General features: G+C 45.1%; 1 protein-coding gene across 1 annotated transcript; it reads left to right on the top strand.

The window, feature by feature from the left end:
• The first annotated feature begins 2178 nt into the window (after window positions 1–2178).
• On the top strand, window positions 2179–18772 carry LOC106896761 (myosin heavy chain, skeletal muscle, adult-like). Its single transcript, XM_014956981.1, has 38 exons — window positions 2179–2400; window positions 2488–2631; window positions 2727–2883; window positions 4530–4557; window positions 4656–4767; window positions 4979–5071; window positions 5201–5264; window positions 5357–5455; window positions 5542–5645; window positions 5727–5865; window positions 6525–6643; window positions 6853–7002; window positions 7818–7988; window positions 8289–8598; window positions 8749–8816; window positions 9577–9664; window positions 9759–9876; window positions 10490–10613; window positions 10701–10837; window positions 10943–11198; window positions 12202–12444; window positions 12643–12819; window positions 12906–13051; window positions 13139–13229; window positions 13318–13707; window positions 13864–13990; window positions 14178–14296; window positions 14749–14945; window positions 15243–15426; window positions 15513–15678; window positions 15841–15965; window positions 16129–16437; window positions 16597–16800; window positions 17061–17186; window positions 17282–17452; window positions 17539–17643; window positions 17787–17882; window positions 18483–18772. Exons 1-38 carry the CDS (start codon window positions 2194–2196, stop codon window positions 18636–18638), a joined length of 5820 nt encoding a protein of 1939 aa, XP_014812467.1. The 5' UTR covers window positions 2179–2193; the 3' UTR covers window positions 18639–18772.
• Window positions 18773–19965: the final 1193 nt, after the last annotated feature.

Here is a 19965-nt window from a genome sequence, read left to right as displayed (position 1 = left end):
CAAAGTTCCTACACAAAGCAGAGTAAGAACTGTGATCCATGAGTTTTCTGCTCATAACCAACTGCAGTCCCTGGAAATATGCTCTTACGTACCAGTCACTGTTCCAACACTGCTTAGGTCCTTCTTGCAGGAGAACATCTTCCCTACTTGTAAAGGTCCTGAGAGAGATCTTTCTGTGTTCTTCCTTTCTTCCCCAGTAATACTTGTTAGATATTTTTAGAGCAAGAACTCATTAAAAAACCCAAACTCATTTGAGTTTTCCTCCTCTGGCACACATGTATCCATTTTCAATTATACTTCTTTTGCTGTCTAGTCAAAACATGGACAGTCTTGATCATTTTATTTAAATGAAAAATGCATAGTGAAGTCCTCATAGCCATACTTTATAGAGGACAAGGTTAGATTCACTCATGAAGAAGAAACACTACTTCTTTTCAGGAAAATTTGGAACCAAGGTCTATGTCTGCAAATACCTAATTGTCTGCTTGGGAACTCTGACTATTACCTTATTTTAAGGCTAGCCTTTCTAAAATTCTTCTGCACGCTAAGGCAGGATGGAAGAGTAACAACATTAATTGGTCCAAGTTGTAGTACTGTCAGTAATAGAGTTGATGCTTTCAAGAGACTACTGAAGGTTTTGAATCTACTTATGCACAGGTCCAGGAGAGTGAACCATGCAGTCTCAGCACTCCTCATCTGACAGCCTGGATTTTAAAACATATCTGTTCATTCTTTATAGACTACTCTGTTAACCACATCATTTGCATGGTCCATCCTTTCAGTCCTGTAGCATCTTAGTACTAGTTATACTGTCTTTGGTACCTCATAGCCCTGTTGACTATCTGATCTAGAAACTCTGTTTGCTGACCTACTGTATTGTTCAGGCAGTGGGGGAAGAGTTATGGAAATGAGGAACTGAGGAAAAATTCCTTTTCTTCTATTTGATGGGCTGTCTCACATAAGCAATGTTACCATTGTCAAAGAGTACTTACAAAAAATGTTTTAGGTTCTAACACTGGCTTGTGTGTGGGCAGAGCAGATGCTACACCCAAGCCCTCCATCCTAAGAATGCTGCCGAGTGACTGTCACCTGGAGACACCTCAACTCACTGTCCTGCATCCAAGTTCTCTAAGTGCCTTAACTGATCGAGATTCCCTCCTTAATTCTCTTGTCAAATTATTTATAGTAGATATAGCCACATAGTTGGTAAGATATAAAAAATTTCTAATTATATCTACTCAAATCAAATGACAATTATGTCTTTAGATAAGTCTGCCAAACAATGCCTTGCCAAAGAAGGTTGGCCAAAAATGCTTTGACCGAAGAAAGAGGAAGAATCCAGAGCATCTGCATACCAGACTCTATAAAATCTCCTTGGGACTATTTTGCCCTGCTCTCACTGAAAGTTTCAAGGTAAGTGTATGGGTTCTGTAGGACTGCAGAGACTGAGAAATTTCTCTATATTGCATGTCTCACTGCATTCTGATTGCTTGTCATAACCAGGAGGGAGAGCTTGCTTCTAATAGCTGAAATTTTCTATCTGCCTGCTTTCTGTGGATTTTTAAATTTTCCAACTTAAAAATTGTCTCTGGAATACTGTGGAGCAAAAAGAAGGAAGTTACCAGCTTGTCAATGTACTAGCAACTGACTTAGAGCCTCTGATGTCATGAAAGGCAACACCCTTATTAACTGTTAGTCCAATCACCTTGCAGAAAAGGTTGGACTGAGACTGATACAATGCATACAGTGTGAAAGTAAGTAAATTCACTGTCCATATATCATGGGCAAGGAAAGGACTTATTGGAGACTTATTTCTGACAATTCAGGGCAACAGAAGACAGAGATCTGCTTTAGGTTCAGTTCTTCAGTATACCAACAGTAAAATGGAAAGCCATCCCCCAATATGATAATACTGAAAAATTATAATCAATATTAAAAATTCGGTTCATAGTTTGAAGACTAAAATAAGTGAGAATACTGTCTCATTCTCAAGTGGGATATCAGTACTCAGGTGTTCAAATCAAACAATAGCTTTCAAAAGGTGTTATTGAAAATGACATACTAGTTTAAATACTGGAAAGATAGAAACTGTATAAGATTTCATCATCAGCACAGAAAACTATTGTCTAACTGATGGAAAATGTCTTGTTCCTCCTCAGTCTTCTGCTGACGTGTTTTCAGTAAAGTGCAGACATGACCTCTCCAGACTCTGAGATGGCCGTCTTTGGGGAGGCGGCTCCTTACCTCCGAAAGTCAGAAAAGGAGAGAATCGAGGCCCAGAATAGGCCTTTTGATGCCAAGTCATCCGTCTTTGTGGCACATCCTAAGGAATCCTTTGTGAAAGGGACAATCCAGAGTAGGGAATCAGGGAAGGTCACTGTCCAGACTGAAGCAGGAGAGGTGAGGAAAATCCATGGCTTGAGAACATAGTTTAATTCCCACTATGGACTCTTAGCTGACATGTATCAGTTTCTCTTCCTCTGACAGACCCTGACCGTGAAGGAAGATCAAATCTTCTCCATGAACCCTCCCAAGTATGATAAAATCGAGGACATGGCCATGATGACCCACCTCCACGAACCCGCTGTGCTGTACAACCTCAAAGAGCGTTATGCAGCCTGGATGATCTACGTAAGTACCAGCAGCACTCTTCCCTTGGCTAGCTGGGAGGAACTGCTCTGGAAGTGGCTAAGTGGAAGCCAACGTGCTGTCTGCCTTCCTCACAGACCTACTCGGGTCTCTTCTGCGTCACTGTCAACCCCTACAAGTGGCTGCCGGTGTACAACCCGGAGGTGGTGTTGGCCTACCGAGGCAAGAAGCGCCAGGAGGCCCCTCCACACATCTTCTCCATCTCTGACAACGCCTATCAGTTCATGTTAAATGGTGAGTTGCTTCATATCTCTTCAAATGCTATTGTATTGCGCACTTCAGGAAAAATCTTCCTTTTTTCTGCAGATAATGTTTGAACATATGGAATAATGTTTGCATCACATGTCAGTTCAATAAACTAGAATGCCAATCTTTAAATAAGATTATTATTAAGGAAACCACACTGGGATGTTGTAGAGGGAAGTGTAGAATTTAAATTTTGTAATTGCACAGTAAAAACTCTGTTGGAAAGCAGAATTAATGCTGCAGATGTGTTGGTGCTCTATCTTAACAAAAAGCATGGAATCAGATATTATTAATATAATATTCACATTAGAAAGCAAGAAAGAATCACTCTAAATTGAAGTTCCAAATCCAAATAAGTGCACTATCAGAGCTTTTATACTTCCTTAGAATGCTAAGTGATAAAGGATTGTAAGATGAAGGAGACAGAGCCTAAAAGGCAGAAGATAAAATGGAAAATATAAGGCTGGGAGAATGGTCAGCTACATCATGGCTATTGCCTCTTGAGAATAAGATCTCAGACTTACAATGAACAGTGCTAACAAAATTTTGGCTCAGTGCTCATTAGGGCAGAACCTTCGGAATTACTTGGTAAAAAACTGAAAAGAACAAAAATAGCAAGAGCAATAGTTCCATGATACCATATTCTGTTAAAAAGTGGAACACTGACATCGTGAATAATGCAGTCAGTTCTTTTCTTACATTAAAAAAAAGAGATAGCGGGCCTGGTGAAGTTTATCAGGGACAAAACTATATTATAGACATGAAATAAATTCAGTATGAATATCAATTAACTAAGTAATGACACTTTGATGACGCAGAAGAGAAAACAGGATATATGACAGGAATTTGTAAAATCAAGGGTTGCATAGAAAACAGAATCAGAATTCATTCTTTCTTTCTGTATAACATTTGAACACCTAGGAAGCATCAAAAGAACTACCAGTAGAAACATTTGTCAAAAAAGCAAAGGGAATCACAAAGCGCATACAACATACTTGGATATTTTTATCAAAGAAAATAGTATGTCCTAAAGATCTATCTCAATGACTAAAGTAAGGAGAGGAATCCATGCAAACTGCAGGAGATTTCATCAACAGCCCAGAAAACTATTGTCTACCCAAACCATTACAAACAATTATAATATGCCTGGCTCAAAAAATATTTTAACTGAGGAGATTCTATGGTCTGACCTCATAAGGGTCTTGAGTCCCCAGAAAGTGTCAATCCACTTTATGTTACGTATTTTACTCACTTGAATCATATCATCAATGATTCACTGAATGAATTAACTGATTCATCAATGAATCAATATAATCATTGATATTACAAAATAATAATTGGTTTCAATTCTATCTTATATAGAGAAATATCAATATTGATAAAAAATAATTATCTTTAAAAAAAGCTAGTATATTTTATCTTACAACTATTTCCAAAGAAGACTTTATTATTTTAATGGGAGAACTTTAAAATCCTGAAAGGGATTAAGTGCTACAATTCCAGGTTTTTAATTGGGAGTTGGTAATATATTGTGCCTGCACTCGCAATGAACATTCAGTTCACAGTTTTTCTCCTAGATTTTGATTCCTCTGTAATTGCGGAGCACTGAAAAAATCTTTCTGCCTCTTTCACAGATCGCGAGAACCAGTCGATCCTGATCACGTATGTACACCCCCTGCTCGGGTCTCTGCGGGGCTGCCCGGTGCCAGGGGACCTCCTGCCTGACCACACGCTCTCTGCTTCTCTCTTTGGTTGGACAGCGGAGAATCCGGTGCCGGGAAGACTGTGAACACAAAGCGTGTCATCCAGTACTTTGCAACAATTGCAGCCAGTGGGGAGAAAAAGAAGGAAGAGACGTCTGGCAAAATGCAGGTGAGTCAGGAAGAACATACTGAACTTTGATGTGTAATTGTCATGTCAACTGAACACTGTAGCTGAATAATTATCGTCCTGTAAGGAATACTTAAGTATCACGGAATCACAGAATTGTCATTCATTAATAGATCTTACCTTGCATCAATGCTTTCTACTGTTCGTGATGTAACTTTTGGAAGGATAACTAGTGGTAATTCTTATCCTGCAGGGAACACTTGAGGATCAAATCATCAGCGCCAACCCACTGCTGGAGGCCTTTGGAAATGCCAAGACCGTGAGGAACGACAACTCCTCACGCTTTGTAAGTTGTTATTTTGGACAAAATCTCTCCCTCTCATTACAAGATAAGTGTTGGCCCTAGACCGTTCCACATAAAGGAGATGCCAAAAGAACTCATCCAGGCTGAAATGCTGCTTCCTCTCCTTAACAGGGCAAATTCATCAGAATCCACTTTGGAGCCACAGGCAAACTGGCTTCTGCTGACATTGAAACCTGTAAGAGACTCTCCTGGCCTGATCCCTTTCCTTCCCAAATTCCCACTTCCATGTGCATTCCTGGGCCAAACTCTTTCTACCTTCCATGACAGATCTGCTGGAGAAATCCAGAGTCACTTTCCAGCTCAAGGCAGAAAGAAGCTACCACATATTTTACCAAGTGACCTCCAACAAGAAGCCGGAGTTAATTGGTAGGAAGGATTTTTGAAGAGAAACAGTTCCCTCTATTACCTGGCTGGAAAAACTAAGTCTGTGCCTTGTCTCTTCCTGCTTTCAGACATGCTCCTCATTACCACGAACCCGTATGATTTCCACTTTGTGAGTCAAGGTGAGGTCACTGTTCCCAGCATTGATGACCAGGAGGAGCTCATGGCTACAGATGTAAGTACTATAAGGAACATGTTTTTAATGAGATTGTTGAGGTTATTAGGCAATGTTTTTAATTCATTGTTTTGACTGCAGAGTGCCATTGACATCCTGGGATTCACTCCTGATGAAAAGACGGCCATCTACAAGCTGACAGGGGCTGTCATGCACTACGGGAACCTGAAATTCAAGCAGAAACAACGAGAGGAGCAGGCAGAGCCTGATGGCACAGAAGGTCCTTAGCAACTGACTTTTTAATATACATATAAGTTTTTGGAAGATACTATTTTTAGACAGAACAAAAAATATAACTTAATAAATTGAAAACTATGTAATGTATCTTTTAGTGTCCATGAAGCCATGAACCCTATTCTCTGATAACTGGCCTATCTTGATGAATGGCACTCCCTCAGTTACCTTTTTATTGGGCTAGTTTCATGTGTTTTTCCATTAGCAAAGAGAGGATTTTGATAAGCTTTTCTTTGAAGAGGCAGCTTCCGTGGTTTCTGGTTTCTAGAATCGGCTCTGGCATGTACATACTTCTCTTTTTGGCAGTGCAGACCATAGCCTATTCAAATATAAGAGCTTTTTCAAATATTGATTAAGATGCCTAGATGTAATATTCATGCATTTTTGAAGTGAAAGTTATTAGAAGCATTTTTTAAGTTTATAAATTTAATTAAAATATTCAAGCAAAGGTTTCCTGCTGATAACTACATTGAAAAAAAGATACCATTGTTGGCTTTGAAAGCTTTCCTGTATTCAATATGTCCACTGTAATAATAGATTAGAAGATTTGCAGGCAAGAATTTTGAACATCAGTGTCATTTCATAGAAACCGTCCATTGAACAACTTCCAGGCCTTGTCCAAAGACATTTTTTCTTGTTTTTCAGTTGCTGACAAGGCTGCTTACCTGATGGGTCTGAACTCAGCAGAATTGCTCAAGGCCCTATGTTATCCCCGAGTCAAGGTTGGGAATGAATACGTCACCAAAGGTCAAACTGTGGAGCAGGTAAAATAATTGGTTACTCAGAATACATGGTTGTACCTCAGAATTTCTTTTAAGACAGTTAAAATTCCTTAAAATTTCTTCGTGCTGTAACTTTTGCACACTCCCTCTTTGCTTTTAGGTGAACAATGTTGTTAGATTGAAAGAATACTTGAGGAATCTTCTTTGATCCTAGGAGGAAACTCCGGTCCTTTCTTCTCTGTCTGTTTTAGGTGAACAATGCTGTTGGCGCCCTGGCAAAAGCTGTCTATGAGAGGATGTTCCTGTGGATGGTTGTTCGCATCAACCAACAGCTGGATACCAAGCAGCCCAGACAGTACTTCATTGGTGTCCTGGACATTGCTGGCTTTGAGATCTTTGATGTAAGGAGCATGGATTTGGCACCGTAGTCAAGGGAGGGCCAGGATGGGGTCATGCGGAGTCAGAAACACACTTCTTTTTAAGAAGATTCAGAAGTTTAACCTGCTCATCTGCAGTTTTCCAGAAACCCCTCTGTCTGTCTAGCACCCACAAATGGCTTTTCTAACAGGGACTTTGATTGTAAGGTTGTCAACCCATAGAAGAAAGCTCTCCTTTCTGTCAAGTGGTCTCAGAGGCCCTTGAGCTTGCAAAGGTCTTAGGCTTTGCAGACAAAGAGACAGCCCTAGGAATAAGGCTCACACAGATGTGGACCAAGGGTGTGGCCACTCTTGGAGAGGCCAAGGAAAGGGCAGTGTGAAGGAAAAGTTCCCAGCATGTTTCCTGTGTTGTGAATGCCGTGGCGATGCCAGGACTTCTGTGTCAGGGTGGAGGAACCCCCTGATTGCTGATCTGAACGCAGAGAAGTCCTTGGGTGGGACACTGAGGAGGTTTCCCCTCTCTGGGTGGTTAGAGAGCTGAGACACCTACAGGATGCTGCAGCTAAGGTTATGGAAGGACTTGCTTTTGATTAGCACAGTTAAAAAGAAATGCTACCTTTAGTTTGATTTCAGAAGTAATAAGAATGAAATCCTTTGAGGACAGTAAATTTTACAGTGGAAGTCCTGCTAAGGAAACACGTGCTGTTGCAGTACGGTTAGGAGTGGCGTTCCAGCTGGGGAACTTCAACAGCATTAGCTAGCACTAGGAGAATGGTAGCAAGATGCTGTGGTGTTTGTCACACCTTGAGAACCTGCGCACCTCTCCTTGCTTTGGGCAGTTCAACAGCTTTGAGCAGCTGTGCATCAACTTCACCAATGAGAAACTGCAACAGTTCTTCAACCACCACATGTTCGTGCTGGAGCAGGAGGAGTACAAGAAGGAAGGAATTGAATGGACATTCATTGACTTTGGGATGGACCTGGCTGCCTGCATTGAGCTCATTGAGAAGGTATCCTTCCTGTTCAGCTGCATGAATGTTGAAATTCTCTAATTACTGAGGGCTACATAAAGAATTTATTTCTGTCATTTAAGATGCTAAATCTCAATGAAAGTGCTCTATTTCTCTAATTTGTAATCTTGCAGCAATAGTTAAAGGTAGTTCCCCAGGTAAAGATGAATAATCAGGCTGAAAAATTATGAAGTTCACCAACCTTACCTTCTAATTTGTTTCACGGTGTTCTGTCCTAACACTAGCCTCTTTCCAACCAAGAATCTGTTTCTCCCTCTTGTCTGTTGTAATGTCTTCCAGCCCATGGGCATCTTCTCCATCCTGGAAGAGGAGTGCATGTTCCCCAAGGCAACTGACACCTCTTTCAAGAACAAGCTCTATGATCAACATCTGGGCAAGTCCAGCAACTTCCAGAAGCCCAAGCCTGCCAAAGGCAAGGTTGAGGCTCACTTCTCCCTGATTCACTACGCTGGCACGGTGGACTACAACATCACCGGATGGCTGGAGAAGAACAAGGACCCCCTGAACGAAACTGTCATTGGGTTGTACCAGAAATCATCTGTGAAGACACTGGCCTTACTCTTTGCCAACTATGGTGGAGCAGATGCAGGTCAGCTCTGTGAAAACTCTATCTTCATTGTGGGAAAACGTTGGCAGGAAATCAAACAGGAAATCCTACATGTTTAAAATTGTTTTCTGTTCTGTAGTTCAATTTTTAACATCAGTATGTTAGTATGTATTCCCCTTCTTTAATTTACAGACACTGGTGGCAAGAAGGGTGGCAAGAAAAAGGGTTCTTCTTTCCAGACTGTCTCAGCTCTTTTCCGGGTATGTACCAGTTTTCCTCTATATTTGTTTGAAGAAAGGGAATTTAAGATGTGAAAAGTGATGTTATAACTCCTGAGGTCTTATAGCGAGAGGATGAAGAAGATTATGTACTATGGGTAAATTTCCTTTCCATTTTAATGGTGGACTAGTTTCTTCTCTTTTTTCCACTTGGAATTACATCCTCTCAATATATAAAAATGAAACCTCTTTCCACTGTTGTGATTCAGATCTTTTTGGTTCACATCGACTTTTGAAACTCATTATGACATTGAAATAAATAAATTTCTTTCAGCTATTGCAGAGAGTTCAGAATGATTTACCAAACAGAGTTTTTGGACTTCTGAATATTTTCACCTCTGCTACCACGCACGATTCTTAAGTAATGGAGCAGTCCTGAAAAACAGGGAGGCTGGCTTTAAGAGTATTACCTATAAAAGCCTATTGATTCAGGAAGGCAAGTATAGGGAATTGTTCATGACTGTCAAAGCCATGAGTCTCAAGGAATCAAATGAGTTATATTTCTGTTTTTGTAAATAATAAAATATGATGACACAGTAACAAAATTATAGTTCCTTTAAAAATTGATGTTCAACACAGGAAGATGGATAAAGGCATAAGCTTTTGTACATTGCTACGGGAACTTTGAAATCTAGTTCAAATCTGAACAATTATTGGTTTTTTTTCATGGATGAAAAACATGCAGCTGTGGGGATGTGGAACTTTCATTTGTTGACCTAAACTTTACTTTGTAATCTCACAGGAGAATTTAAACAAGCTGATGACAAATCTACGCAGCACTCACCCCCATTTTGTACGATGCATCATCCCAAATGAAACAAAAACACCTGGTAAGGGGATCCAATAGGAGGAAAACTCAAGTCATAGATGCTCTTTTCCTGAGTATCAAGCAATGGGGTACTCACTAATGGTGGTATTTGCTAGGTGCCATGGAGCATGAGCTGGTGCTGCATCAGCTGCGGTGCAATGGTGTGCTGGAAGGGATCAGAATTTGCAGAAAAGGATTCCCCAGCAGAGTCCTGTATGCTGATTTCAAACAAAGGTGAGAGTGCTCCGCCTTTCTCCCCTTGTTTTTCTCCCTCCACACCTTCTATGTGCTAAATTACTAAGTATCATGTTTACTACACAGTTTACTGTATACATGCTGTAATCAAACCACTATAAGTAGTCTACTACTGGAAAACAATTCAGTAACACAAAAATTTCCTTCACAAATCCACTTCACATTTGAACAACAATACATGTTTCCACCCAATGTCCTAAAAATGCCTCTGAACTGTCTTTGGGGAGGTCTCTCCCTGTTAATGACATAGCCAGCTGTTGCTGAAAATGATCAGCTTAGAGCCATTGCTGAGAACAGACTGTGTATCCTAACAAATTTTTCTCACAAGGAACTGAGTGGTAGTATAAAAACGTTTCACTACCAGTTTGTGATGATATGAAATGGCTGATGATCACAATGCCCTTGGACTGCAAATAATCGATATGAAAAGTTCACTTACACTTTCCTCAAAGAATGCGCTGTCCCTAACACATGAGATTCCTCAGTCAGTCAGATGTTGCTGAGAAGGCCATTTCTCCATGCTGAGAAGGAGTTTGGTCGCAGTGGTGGTTTTGGTAATGTGGATTTCTTCACGTTCTGTTTTCTCCTACAGATACCGAGTGCTTAATGCAAGTGCTATTCCTGATGGTCAGTTCATGGATAGCAAGAAGGCTTCAGAGAAGCTTCTTGGGTCCATTGACGTGGACCACACTCAGTACAGATTTGGTCACACCAAGGTAGAAATAAGACCTGTGTTCAAAAAAGTATGTGCCTCTCTTATGCACTATCTGAGAATGATGTGCTACGATGTTCCCTCTCTCAAGGTGTTCTTCAAAGCTGGGCTGATTGGTCTGCTGGAGGAGATGAGAGATGAGAAACTAGCCGAGATTATGACCATGACACAGGCCAGGTGCAGGGGTTTCCTGATGAGAGTGGAGTATCGGAAAATGGTGGAGAGGAGGTAGATTATTTCTCACTCATGTATCGTGTTTTCCGGGGGCTTGGGTAATTGAGTCTAAATTCATCTAAACCGATATATGCAATAGCCATGTGAATTTTATTTCAGGGACTCAATCTTCTGCATCCAGTACAATGTTCGTGCATTCATGAATGTCAAGCACTGGCCCTGGATGAAGCTGTTCTTCAAGATCAAGCCCTTGCTGAAGAGCGCCGAATCTGAGAAGGAGATGGCCAACATGAAACAAGAGTTTGAGAAAACCAAGGAAGAGCTTGCAAAGTCTGAGGCAAAGAGGAAGGAGCTGGAGGAGAAAATGGTGACCTTACTGCAGGAGAAAAATGACCTGCAGCTCCAAGTGCAGGCGGTGAGCATCACTGTTCATTTGTCCCTGGGGAAAACCAATATACAGCCAGAATGCTTCTCAGCCTAAGTGGAGACTTGCAGGAAGCTGACGAACGTGCAGTAGGAAAGAGTCTGAAACACACGCTCTACCGTTGAGTAAACAGGCACTGGCAGGGGGGTGGTGAGTCTCCTAGCAGCCCCACCTCAGACTCTGTGTTCCTGCTGTCTGGAGAAAGAGCCAGGCAACAGTAGCCAACATGTAATCCCGAGCAGACCGCACTGAATTGGAAGGGAGGCATCTCCACCTACTCAGCTTTCAAAGCACTGTGACTGCCTAACGGAGCAAAGGCAAACCTGAGAAGGCCCCTCCTTTTCCTACTTGCAGCCACACTAGAAGGCCTTGATTACTTTCAGAAACATGGATACTTCCCATTCCAAAGCAATTAGGGAAAGGCAGTTTCTTCACATGCAACGATCAACTAGTTAGCACTGGAAATGCTAGGCGTGGCCTGGGAAGAAGACACAAAGTTAGGGGATAGCAAAGGCAAGAACTCTGTTGGTCTTGCACCAATTTTGATGCAGTTAGAACTAAGTGCTAAATTTCTTTCTCAACTAAATTACTCCCCACAAAGGAAAAGCCTTTAGTTCCCAAACATCATAAGGTTCTCAATGAGACAATTAAAAACAAAAAGCTCCTAAATACTTTTTTCCGTCACAAAAAAAGACTACAAGCTCTTGCTCTTGCTGAAACTAGAAATTGAAGGGATGACTGCTTGGGGGTGCATGAGGTATTCTCAAAGCTACCCTCTCTGTGAATGATTTGGAAGAGACACAAAAGCTTTGGAATCAATGTTGATTCCAGATGAACAGGTTTCCCAGTAGACAGCTGGCAAGATCTTCCAGTTGCTGGAGAGGAAGGCCAGGTTCCACCCCCGTTTTAATGCATACCCACTTGGTGGCATGAAAGACAGGGCGGAGAATCTTCAAAACATTTCAACCCACTAAAATCCATGTCTCCCCACCAGGAAGCAGACAGCTTGGCTGATGCGGAAGAAAGATGTGACCAGCTCATCAAAACCAAAATCCAGCTGGAAGCCAAAATTAAGGAGGTGACTGAAAGGGCTGAGGATGAGGAGGAAATTAATGCTGAGCTGACAGCCAAGAAGAGGAAACTGGAGGACGAATGTTCAGAGCTCAAGAAAGATATTGATGATCTCGAGCTAACGTTAGCCAAAGTGGAGAAGGAAAAGCATGCCACTGAAAACAAGGTACACACACAGGGAATCTCTAAGATTGTGAAGGGATTAACACCTCCAACATCAGCCTAGCACCTTCACAAGGAAGCTTGGTCTGGAACATACCAGGAGCATGAGAAATGAAAAAGAAGATCCTGACTAGGCAATGCAAAGTGAAAGCTTCACTGTGCTAGCAGTCAACAACTTTCTGCACTTTCTTACAATCAACAGGTGAAAAACCTCACAGAGGAGATGGCAAACCTGGACGAGACCATCGCCAAGCTGACAAAAGAGAAGAAAGCCCTCCAAGAGGCCCATCAGCAGACACTGGATGACCTGCAGGTAGAAGAGGACAAAGTCAATACGCTGACCAAAGCTAAGACCAAGCTGGAGCAGCAAGTGGACGATGTAAGCATATGTGTAACTAAATGACAAAGAAACCTTTGTGGAGGAGCGCATAACCAGGACAGCATTGACGGCCTTGTTCTGTTTAGCTGGAAGGGTCCCTGGAGCAGGAGAAGAAGCTGCGCATGGACCTTGAGAGAGCTAAGAGGAAACTCGAAGGAGACCTGAAGCTGGCCAATGACAGCATAATGGATTTGGAAAATGATAAGCAGCAGCTGGATGAGAAACTGAAGAAGTGAGTGTGGCTGTGGGGCACCTGAGTGCTGGGCTGGTGGACTTGTCTGTGTTCTTTGAGCTCTAACGTGGTTTGCTTTGCCCAAAGGAAAGACTTTGAAATCAGCCAGATCCAGAGCAAGATCGAGGATGAGCAAGCCCTGGGCATGCAGCTACAGAAGAAGATCAAGGAGCTGCAGGCAAGTCTCTGTTCCTTCCCCTCTTTCATCCAGTCTTGGGTCAGGAAGGAGAAGGGCATGGGTGTGAGGGGTGCCTAATGTTCCCCAGGCGCGCATTGAGGAACTGGAGGAGGAAATTGAGGCAGAGCGAACCTCTCGGGCAAAAGCAGAGAAGCATCGTGCCGACCTCTCGAGGGAGCTGGAGGAGATCAGCGAGCGCCTGGAAGAAGCAGGAGGGGCCACTGCAGCTCAGATGGAGATGAACAAGAAGCGTGAGGCAGAATTTCAGAAGATGCGTCGCGACCTCGAAGAGGCCACGCTGCAGCACGAAGCCACGGCTGCCGCCCTGCGGAAGAAGCACGCGGACAGCACGGCCGAGCTCGGGGAGCAGATCGACAACCTGCAGCGAGTGAAGCAGAAGCTGGAGAAGGAGAAGAGTGAGCTGAAGATGGAGATCGATGACTTGGCCAGTAACATGGAGTCTGTCTCCAAAGCCAAGGTACGCAACTGCAGTAGAACATGCTCACAGAGGCAAGGTATGGCACACAGGCTACACCTACCAGCCACTTCCTCATTAAAAAAATCCCTGCTGCGAGTTTAAGGCAGAGCCCAGGTGTTCATCTCCTTTCCTTCCTTGGGTTTGCTCGCTATCTAGGCAAATCTGGAGAAGATGTGCCGCACTCTGGAAGACCAGCTGAGTGAGATTAAAACTAAGGAGGAGCAGAATCAGCGCATGATCAATGACCTCAACACTCAAAGAGCTCGTCTGCAGACAGAATCGGGTGAGACGCCTTATTCCTGAGATGCAATGGGAGGATCCACAATCCCTGAGCACACCACAGGGCGCAAAGGGACAACTGGGGTCACCTCTCCAGGCCGCTCTTGATTTCATGGGTTTACAGGCAGAAACTGTTGAAACAGTCATATCATTGATAGCTTAGTTACTTTTTTTCACTTTACCCTTCCCAGGTGAATATTCGCGCCAGGTGGAGGAAAAAGATGCTCTGATTTCTCAGCTGTCTAGGGGCAAGCAAGGATTTACACAACAGATTGAGGAACTCAAGAGACATCTAGAGGAAGAAATAAAGGTCTGGAATAACCCTACTGTCCGCAACCTACATCACCCCTAAAAGCATCTGGAGAATATTGGTTCAGTATTCTTTCCCCAAACACATGCAGTACTGGAGGGAACACCAGTAATGCACGTCCCCCAACTCATAGGCGAGAGAGGGAAGGAAGCGCAAAGATTTTGATGCTGGAGAAAGTCACTCACGAGGCTTTCAGCAGATTCTGATGATACTCTCCAAGACAGGGTTCAAACACATATGCTTACACAGTTTCAGAAAGAGGGGACTAGTGTCCCCGGAGCACCTGTCACCAACACATCCCCATCCTCCGGAACATGTTAATGAAGGCTCCATCAGCTCCCAGCTTTGCAGTTGCCTAATTAGAGTTTCAGTCTAATTTCACTGTCATTGTCACTGTCAAGAGAGGCAACTCAAGACAGATATTCAGGTTACCAATCCCAGTGTCTCCACAGGCCAAGAACGCCCTGGCCCACGCCTTGCAGTCTGCTCGCCACGACTGTGACTTGCTCCGGGAACAATATGAGGAGGAGCAGGAGGCCAAGGGGGAGCTGCAGCGTGCCCTGTCCAAGGCCAACAGCGAAGTGGCCCAGTGGAGAACCAAATACGAGACGGACGCTATTCAGCGCACGGAGGAGCTGGAGGAGGCCAAGTACGTGGGAAGTGGGAAGTCAAATGGCTGTAGAAGACTGAGACTGTCAAGGGAAACTGGAGCCTCTGAGAGTGGGCTAGGACAGGGGTGGGATGAAGGCAGGGACATACAGTCTTTGTGGTAAAGGGGAGAGAGAGGGAGAAGAAAAAAATGTTCTGGGAAAAGTGAAGATTGGAAGGACAAACGTAGCCTTTAGGGCTAGAAAGCGTAAGACAGGCCAAATGCTCAGTAGGCGCTGAGACACAAATGCCATTGACCGTTTAGCTCTAACCTGGAGCTGTGCTTATCTCCTCCCAGGAAGAAGCTGGCACAGCGCCTGCAGGATGCAGAGGAACACGTTGAAGCTGTCAATGCCAAATGTGCCTCCCTGGAAAAGACAAAGCAGAGGCTGCAGAATGAAGTGGAGGACCTGATGATTGACGTGGAGCGATCAAATGCTGCCTGCGCAGCTCTGGATAAGAAGCAGAAGAACTTTGACAAGGTGCTTTGGGCTCCAGGCCTGGGGCTCCTGGGCAGAGCTTCCCCTCCTCATTGCCACATGCATACTCACACCCCGTTTCTCTTCAGATCCTGGCAGAGTGGAAGCAGAAGTATGAGGAAACGCAGGCTGAGCTGGAAGCCTCCCAGAAGGAGTCTCGCTCTCTCAGCACGGAGCTCTTTAAGATGAAGAATGCCTATGAGGAGTCCTTGGACCACCTGGAAACGCTGAAGCGTGAGAACAAGAACTTGCAGCGTAAGTCCCTGGCCCTCTGCTCCTGGCAGGGCTTTCTCCAGGTCCACCATTCCCTATGGGTCTGTGCCCGCAGGTCACCCAAGAGGCTTGTCACCTTGGTGTGACGGGGCCCTTCCCATTCTGCTCTGTGCCTGACCATGCCATTGGTCTTTGTTCCCACAGAGGAGATTTCCGACCTCACGGAGCAGATTGCCGAGGGAGGAAAGGCGATTCATGAGCTGGAGAAAGTCAAGAAGCAGATTGAGCAGGAGAAATCTGAACTCCAAGCCTCCCTGGAGGAAGCCGAGGTAGACACAGTGCTAATAAATGGTGTCTGGACTGAAAGTGTGGAAGTAACAATTTCCTGCAGAGATGGCAGGAAATCCATCTTCGGTTTCATGAAATACTGCATAAGAGATTACTTAGAAAGGAGTCAGTAGTTTAAGTCACTGTTCCTGCTGATCTGTGCAGGCTTCTCTAGAACACGAAGAGGGGAAGATCCTGCGCCTCCAGCTTGAGCTCAACCAGGTGAAGTCTGAGATTGACAGGAAGGTAGCAGAGAAAGATGAGGAGATCGACCAGCTGAAGAGAAACCACCTCAGAATCGTGGAGTCCATGCAGAGCACCCTGGACGCTGAGATCAGGAGCAGGAATGAAGCCCTGCGGCTGAAGAAGAAGATGGAGGGAGACCTGAATGAAATGGAGATCCAGCTGAGCCACGCCAACCGCCAGGCTGCAGAGGCACAAAAGAACCTGAGGAACACACAGGGAGTGCTCAAGGTTAGAAGGCCAATATAAGCACACAGGTAGCTCGCTTGCCTAGTAGAGGACCGACGTCAAAATCACACACACACATTAGGAAACGAACCATGCATGTCACCACCCAACATTGCTCCCGTGCTGTGCCATCTCATAATTTTCATTTCTTCTCTTTTACAGGATACCCAGATACACTTGGACGACGCTCTCAGGACACAGGAGGACCTGAAGGAGCAGGTGGCCATGGTGGAGCGCAGAGCAAACCTGCTGCAGGCTGAAGTTGAGGAGCTGCGGGCAGCCCTGGAGCAGACGGAGCGCTCGAGGAAAGTGGCTGAGCAGGAGCTTCTGGATGCCACTGAACGTGTGCAGCTCCTCCACACCCAGGTCAGTCACTAGGCTTGAAATTAATCCCGTCAGCAAGGGATAACACAGAAAGCAAGTGCTATGCATCTTGTAAGTGATTACCACAAAACACTTGAAGAGCTGTGCCATAATATTGCCAGTCCAGACAGGCACCTGTGTCTGGTTTGCACCTATGGCTCTAAAGAGCCTTAAAGACGTTCATAAACAGTGCTTACACTTTCAACTCTTGACGTGGAGGCATTAGGTCTAAAATTACAAATCACATCTTTCTTATTACACAGAACACCAGCTTAATTAACACCAAGAAGAAGCTGGAAACAGACATCATGCAAATTCAGGGTGAAATGGAGGATACGATCCAGGAAGCGCGCAATGCTGAAGAGAAGGCCAAGAAGGCCATCACAGATGTGAGTCGGGGGCTCCTTTCATGGCTGGTGGTGGGTGCATTCTCCCCCAAAATGCCTCCAGCCCCAAAATGGCTTTCATCCTTTGTTCTCATCAGGCAGCCATGATGGCAGAAGAGCTGAAGAAGGAGCAGGACACCAGCGCCCACCTGGAAAGGATGAAGAAGAACCTGGACCAGACGGTGAAGGACCTGCAGCACCGTCTGGATGAGGCGGAGCAGCTGGCTCTGAAGGGAGGCAAGAAGCAGCTCCAGAAGCTGGAGGCCAGAGTGCGTAGGGCTTTTATTTGTGCATGAGGGAACACGTCCCCTGGGGAGATACCAGGGGAGCTCCAAAGCTGGGCTTCTCGTTGCAGGTGCGGGAGCTGGAAGGGGAGGTGGATGCTGAGCAGAAGCGCAGCGCTGAAGCCGTGAAGGGTGTGCGCAAGTACGAGAGGAGGGTGAAGGAGCTGACCTACCAGGTACGGCCAGAGGCCTCCTTGGGCTGAACAAGTTTTCTCACAGCAAGTCACATTTTGTGAACACCACTCCCAAGGGGAATTGATAACCCCACCTGGTGGGAAACCAACAATTCATTCCCTTTCCTCCCTCCTGGCCACTCTAGTCTGAGGAAGACCGGAAGAATATTCTGAGGCTCCAGGATCTGGTGGACAAGCTGCAAACGAAGGTGAAATCCTACAAGAGACAAGCTGAGGAGGCTGTAAGTATTGCCTGGAGAACGGGCAAGAGACACCTTGCATCGGGGCAGCACGCTCATTGAGATGAGTATGAATACCAGGAAGGGAGCATGGAAGAATCTCCCATGACACAAATGACTTGACCACGCCGTTTCCCTACGGTGTCATGAGGCCTTGATGAGTTCTGGGCACCCTGCGTCAAGGATGACGTGAGGGAGGTTCTGCAGCCTGTTCTATACAGGAGGTCAGACTGAAAAAAAACAGGGGCCACATCCCCTGATGGAGAAGTTTGTGAATCTCTGCTGCTGATCGACAGCAGAATGCGTCAGGCTCTTTCTCAACTTAGTAAGTCACACTGGTGGCTGGGCAGCAAGTAGTGGGAGAATAAGTACACAAATGTCAAAACCAAGTGATGAAGCAGCTCCTCAGGAGTGACACGGTAGTGGAGGAGCTTGTCACGGTGGGATCCTGACTAAGGATGGATGAGGAGGTCTGTGCGAGGCTTATGTGTAAGCAGTGGGGGGTGGGGGGTGGAGGTCTGGGCGTTCCCACAGAGAAGAGGCGCAGGAGGAGCCCAACCCCTGCCCTGGGCTCCTCACCACCGACTCCCTCTCCCTGCACAGGAGGAGCTCTCCAACGTCAACCTCTCCAAGTTCCGCAAGATCCAGCACGAGCTGGAGGAAGCCGAGGAGCGGGCTGACATTGCAGAGTCGCAGGTCAACAAGCTGCGAGTGAAGAGTCGGGAGTTTCATGGCAAGAAGATAGAAGAGGAAGAGTGAGGATGTCATGAGGCAGCAAAGTGACCTGAGGGTGGCACAAAATGTGAACCTCTCGGTCGCTTTTTCTGCAATGAGTCTTTGTAGCCATGTCAATGTCTAGAGAATAAAGACCGTAGATTGCTGTGCATATACAATATGAGTAGCTTCTTCTCACTGTCTCTGTTTTCCTACTTTGGTCTCCCAATTAGCTATGGGATTGGCAAATGTTTAGCTTGTGTCCATTAGCTGTCTGACGTGTGGCGGATGCTTTTATTTCACAAGCATCTAAAAGTATAAGTAAGAATGTTATTTTTCTTGCTAGGGGAAAGGGCAGAGAAGACAACCAATTCACAGCAGACACAGCACTGTTTAGGTGCTTCATAGAACCTGACTCGTTCCTAGGACCGGAGCAGGCACAGAGTCCTGGACATCCACTTCCTGAGAACTGAGCCAAACAGCAAGCCACTGATTCTTTGACTTCTGTGTACGGGACAGGGGAAGGAAGGCCAGCCTCCACCTCAAGTGGATTTTGCAGGTAGAAAATGGTGCTGCCAGTCAGAGCATATCCACCAAATCAGGCACTCATAGTAGTCCAGCCCAACTTCAAAGGACAGGTCTGTCATACCAGCTGCTCATCTTACCTTTCCAGTTAGACAATCTGGTCCTTCTCCACTGAGATGCTCACTCTTTTCCAGGCTGCAGGAAGCCACGCAAGAATGTCATCTCTGTCAAGAGATGACATGAGCAAAAGAAAGAGCTGTGAATCAAACTTCTTGAAGGAAAGATCCAGTCACTTCCCTTTTCCTGGCTGTGGGGTCAGGGAAGACCTGCAGAAATTGGTCCTTGAGTGGAGAAGCAGCATGAGGAGATGACAAAAGGCCATGGTGGTCTCTTCATGGCTGTCCTGAGACAGGGTATATCTGAACCAGGTAACCCACAAACACCTATGTGGAGTAGACATGGTATGCTAGGCATGGAAAAAGCTCTCCTCATATTTAATTCCCCATGACTCGTTGCCCCTCAGAAGAATTACCAGGCTTCGTAATGTGGAAAGTGTGTCCGAACCATATGCAGGCTCAAGCACCCAGCCATGTCTTAGCCAAAGGGCAGGGAAGAGGAATTTTCCTCCAGAGGATGAGGGTGCCGGCATTTCTGTTCTGCTTGGGCTAGCATTCCTGGGAGTTCTCCTTTTACACAGAGGACTGCTGTCTGAAGGGACATTGCTGAAATGGAGGCTGGGCATTCCCTGTCAGACTGCCCATCGGGTCTGGCGATGTCTCTCCCAGCACGCCTAACAAATAATTGCAACAGAACTGACGCCACCGTTTGAAAGCTGCACTTCTTACAG

Source organism: Calidris pugnax, unplaced genomic scaffold, assembly GCF_001431845.1.
Source record: "Calidris pugnax isolate Ruff unplaced genomic scaffold, ASM143184v1 scaffold304, whole genome shotgun sequence".
NCBI lineage: Eukaryota > Metazoa > Chordata > Aves > Charadriiformes > Scolopacidae > Calidris > Calidris pugnax.
The sequence above is the reverse complement of the archived record's forward strand: the minus strand, read 5'-3'. Positions and strand labels throughout refer to the sequence as shown.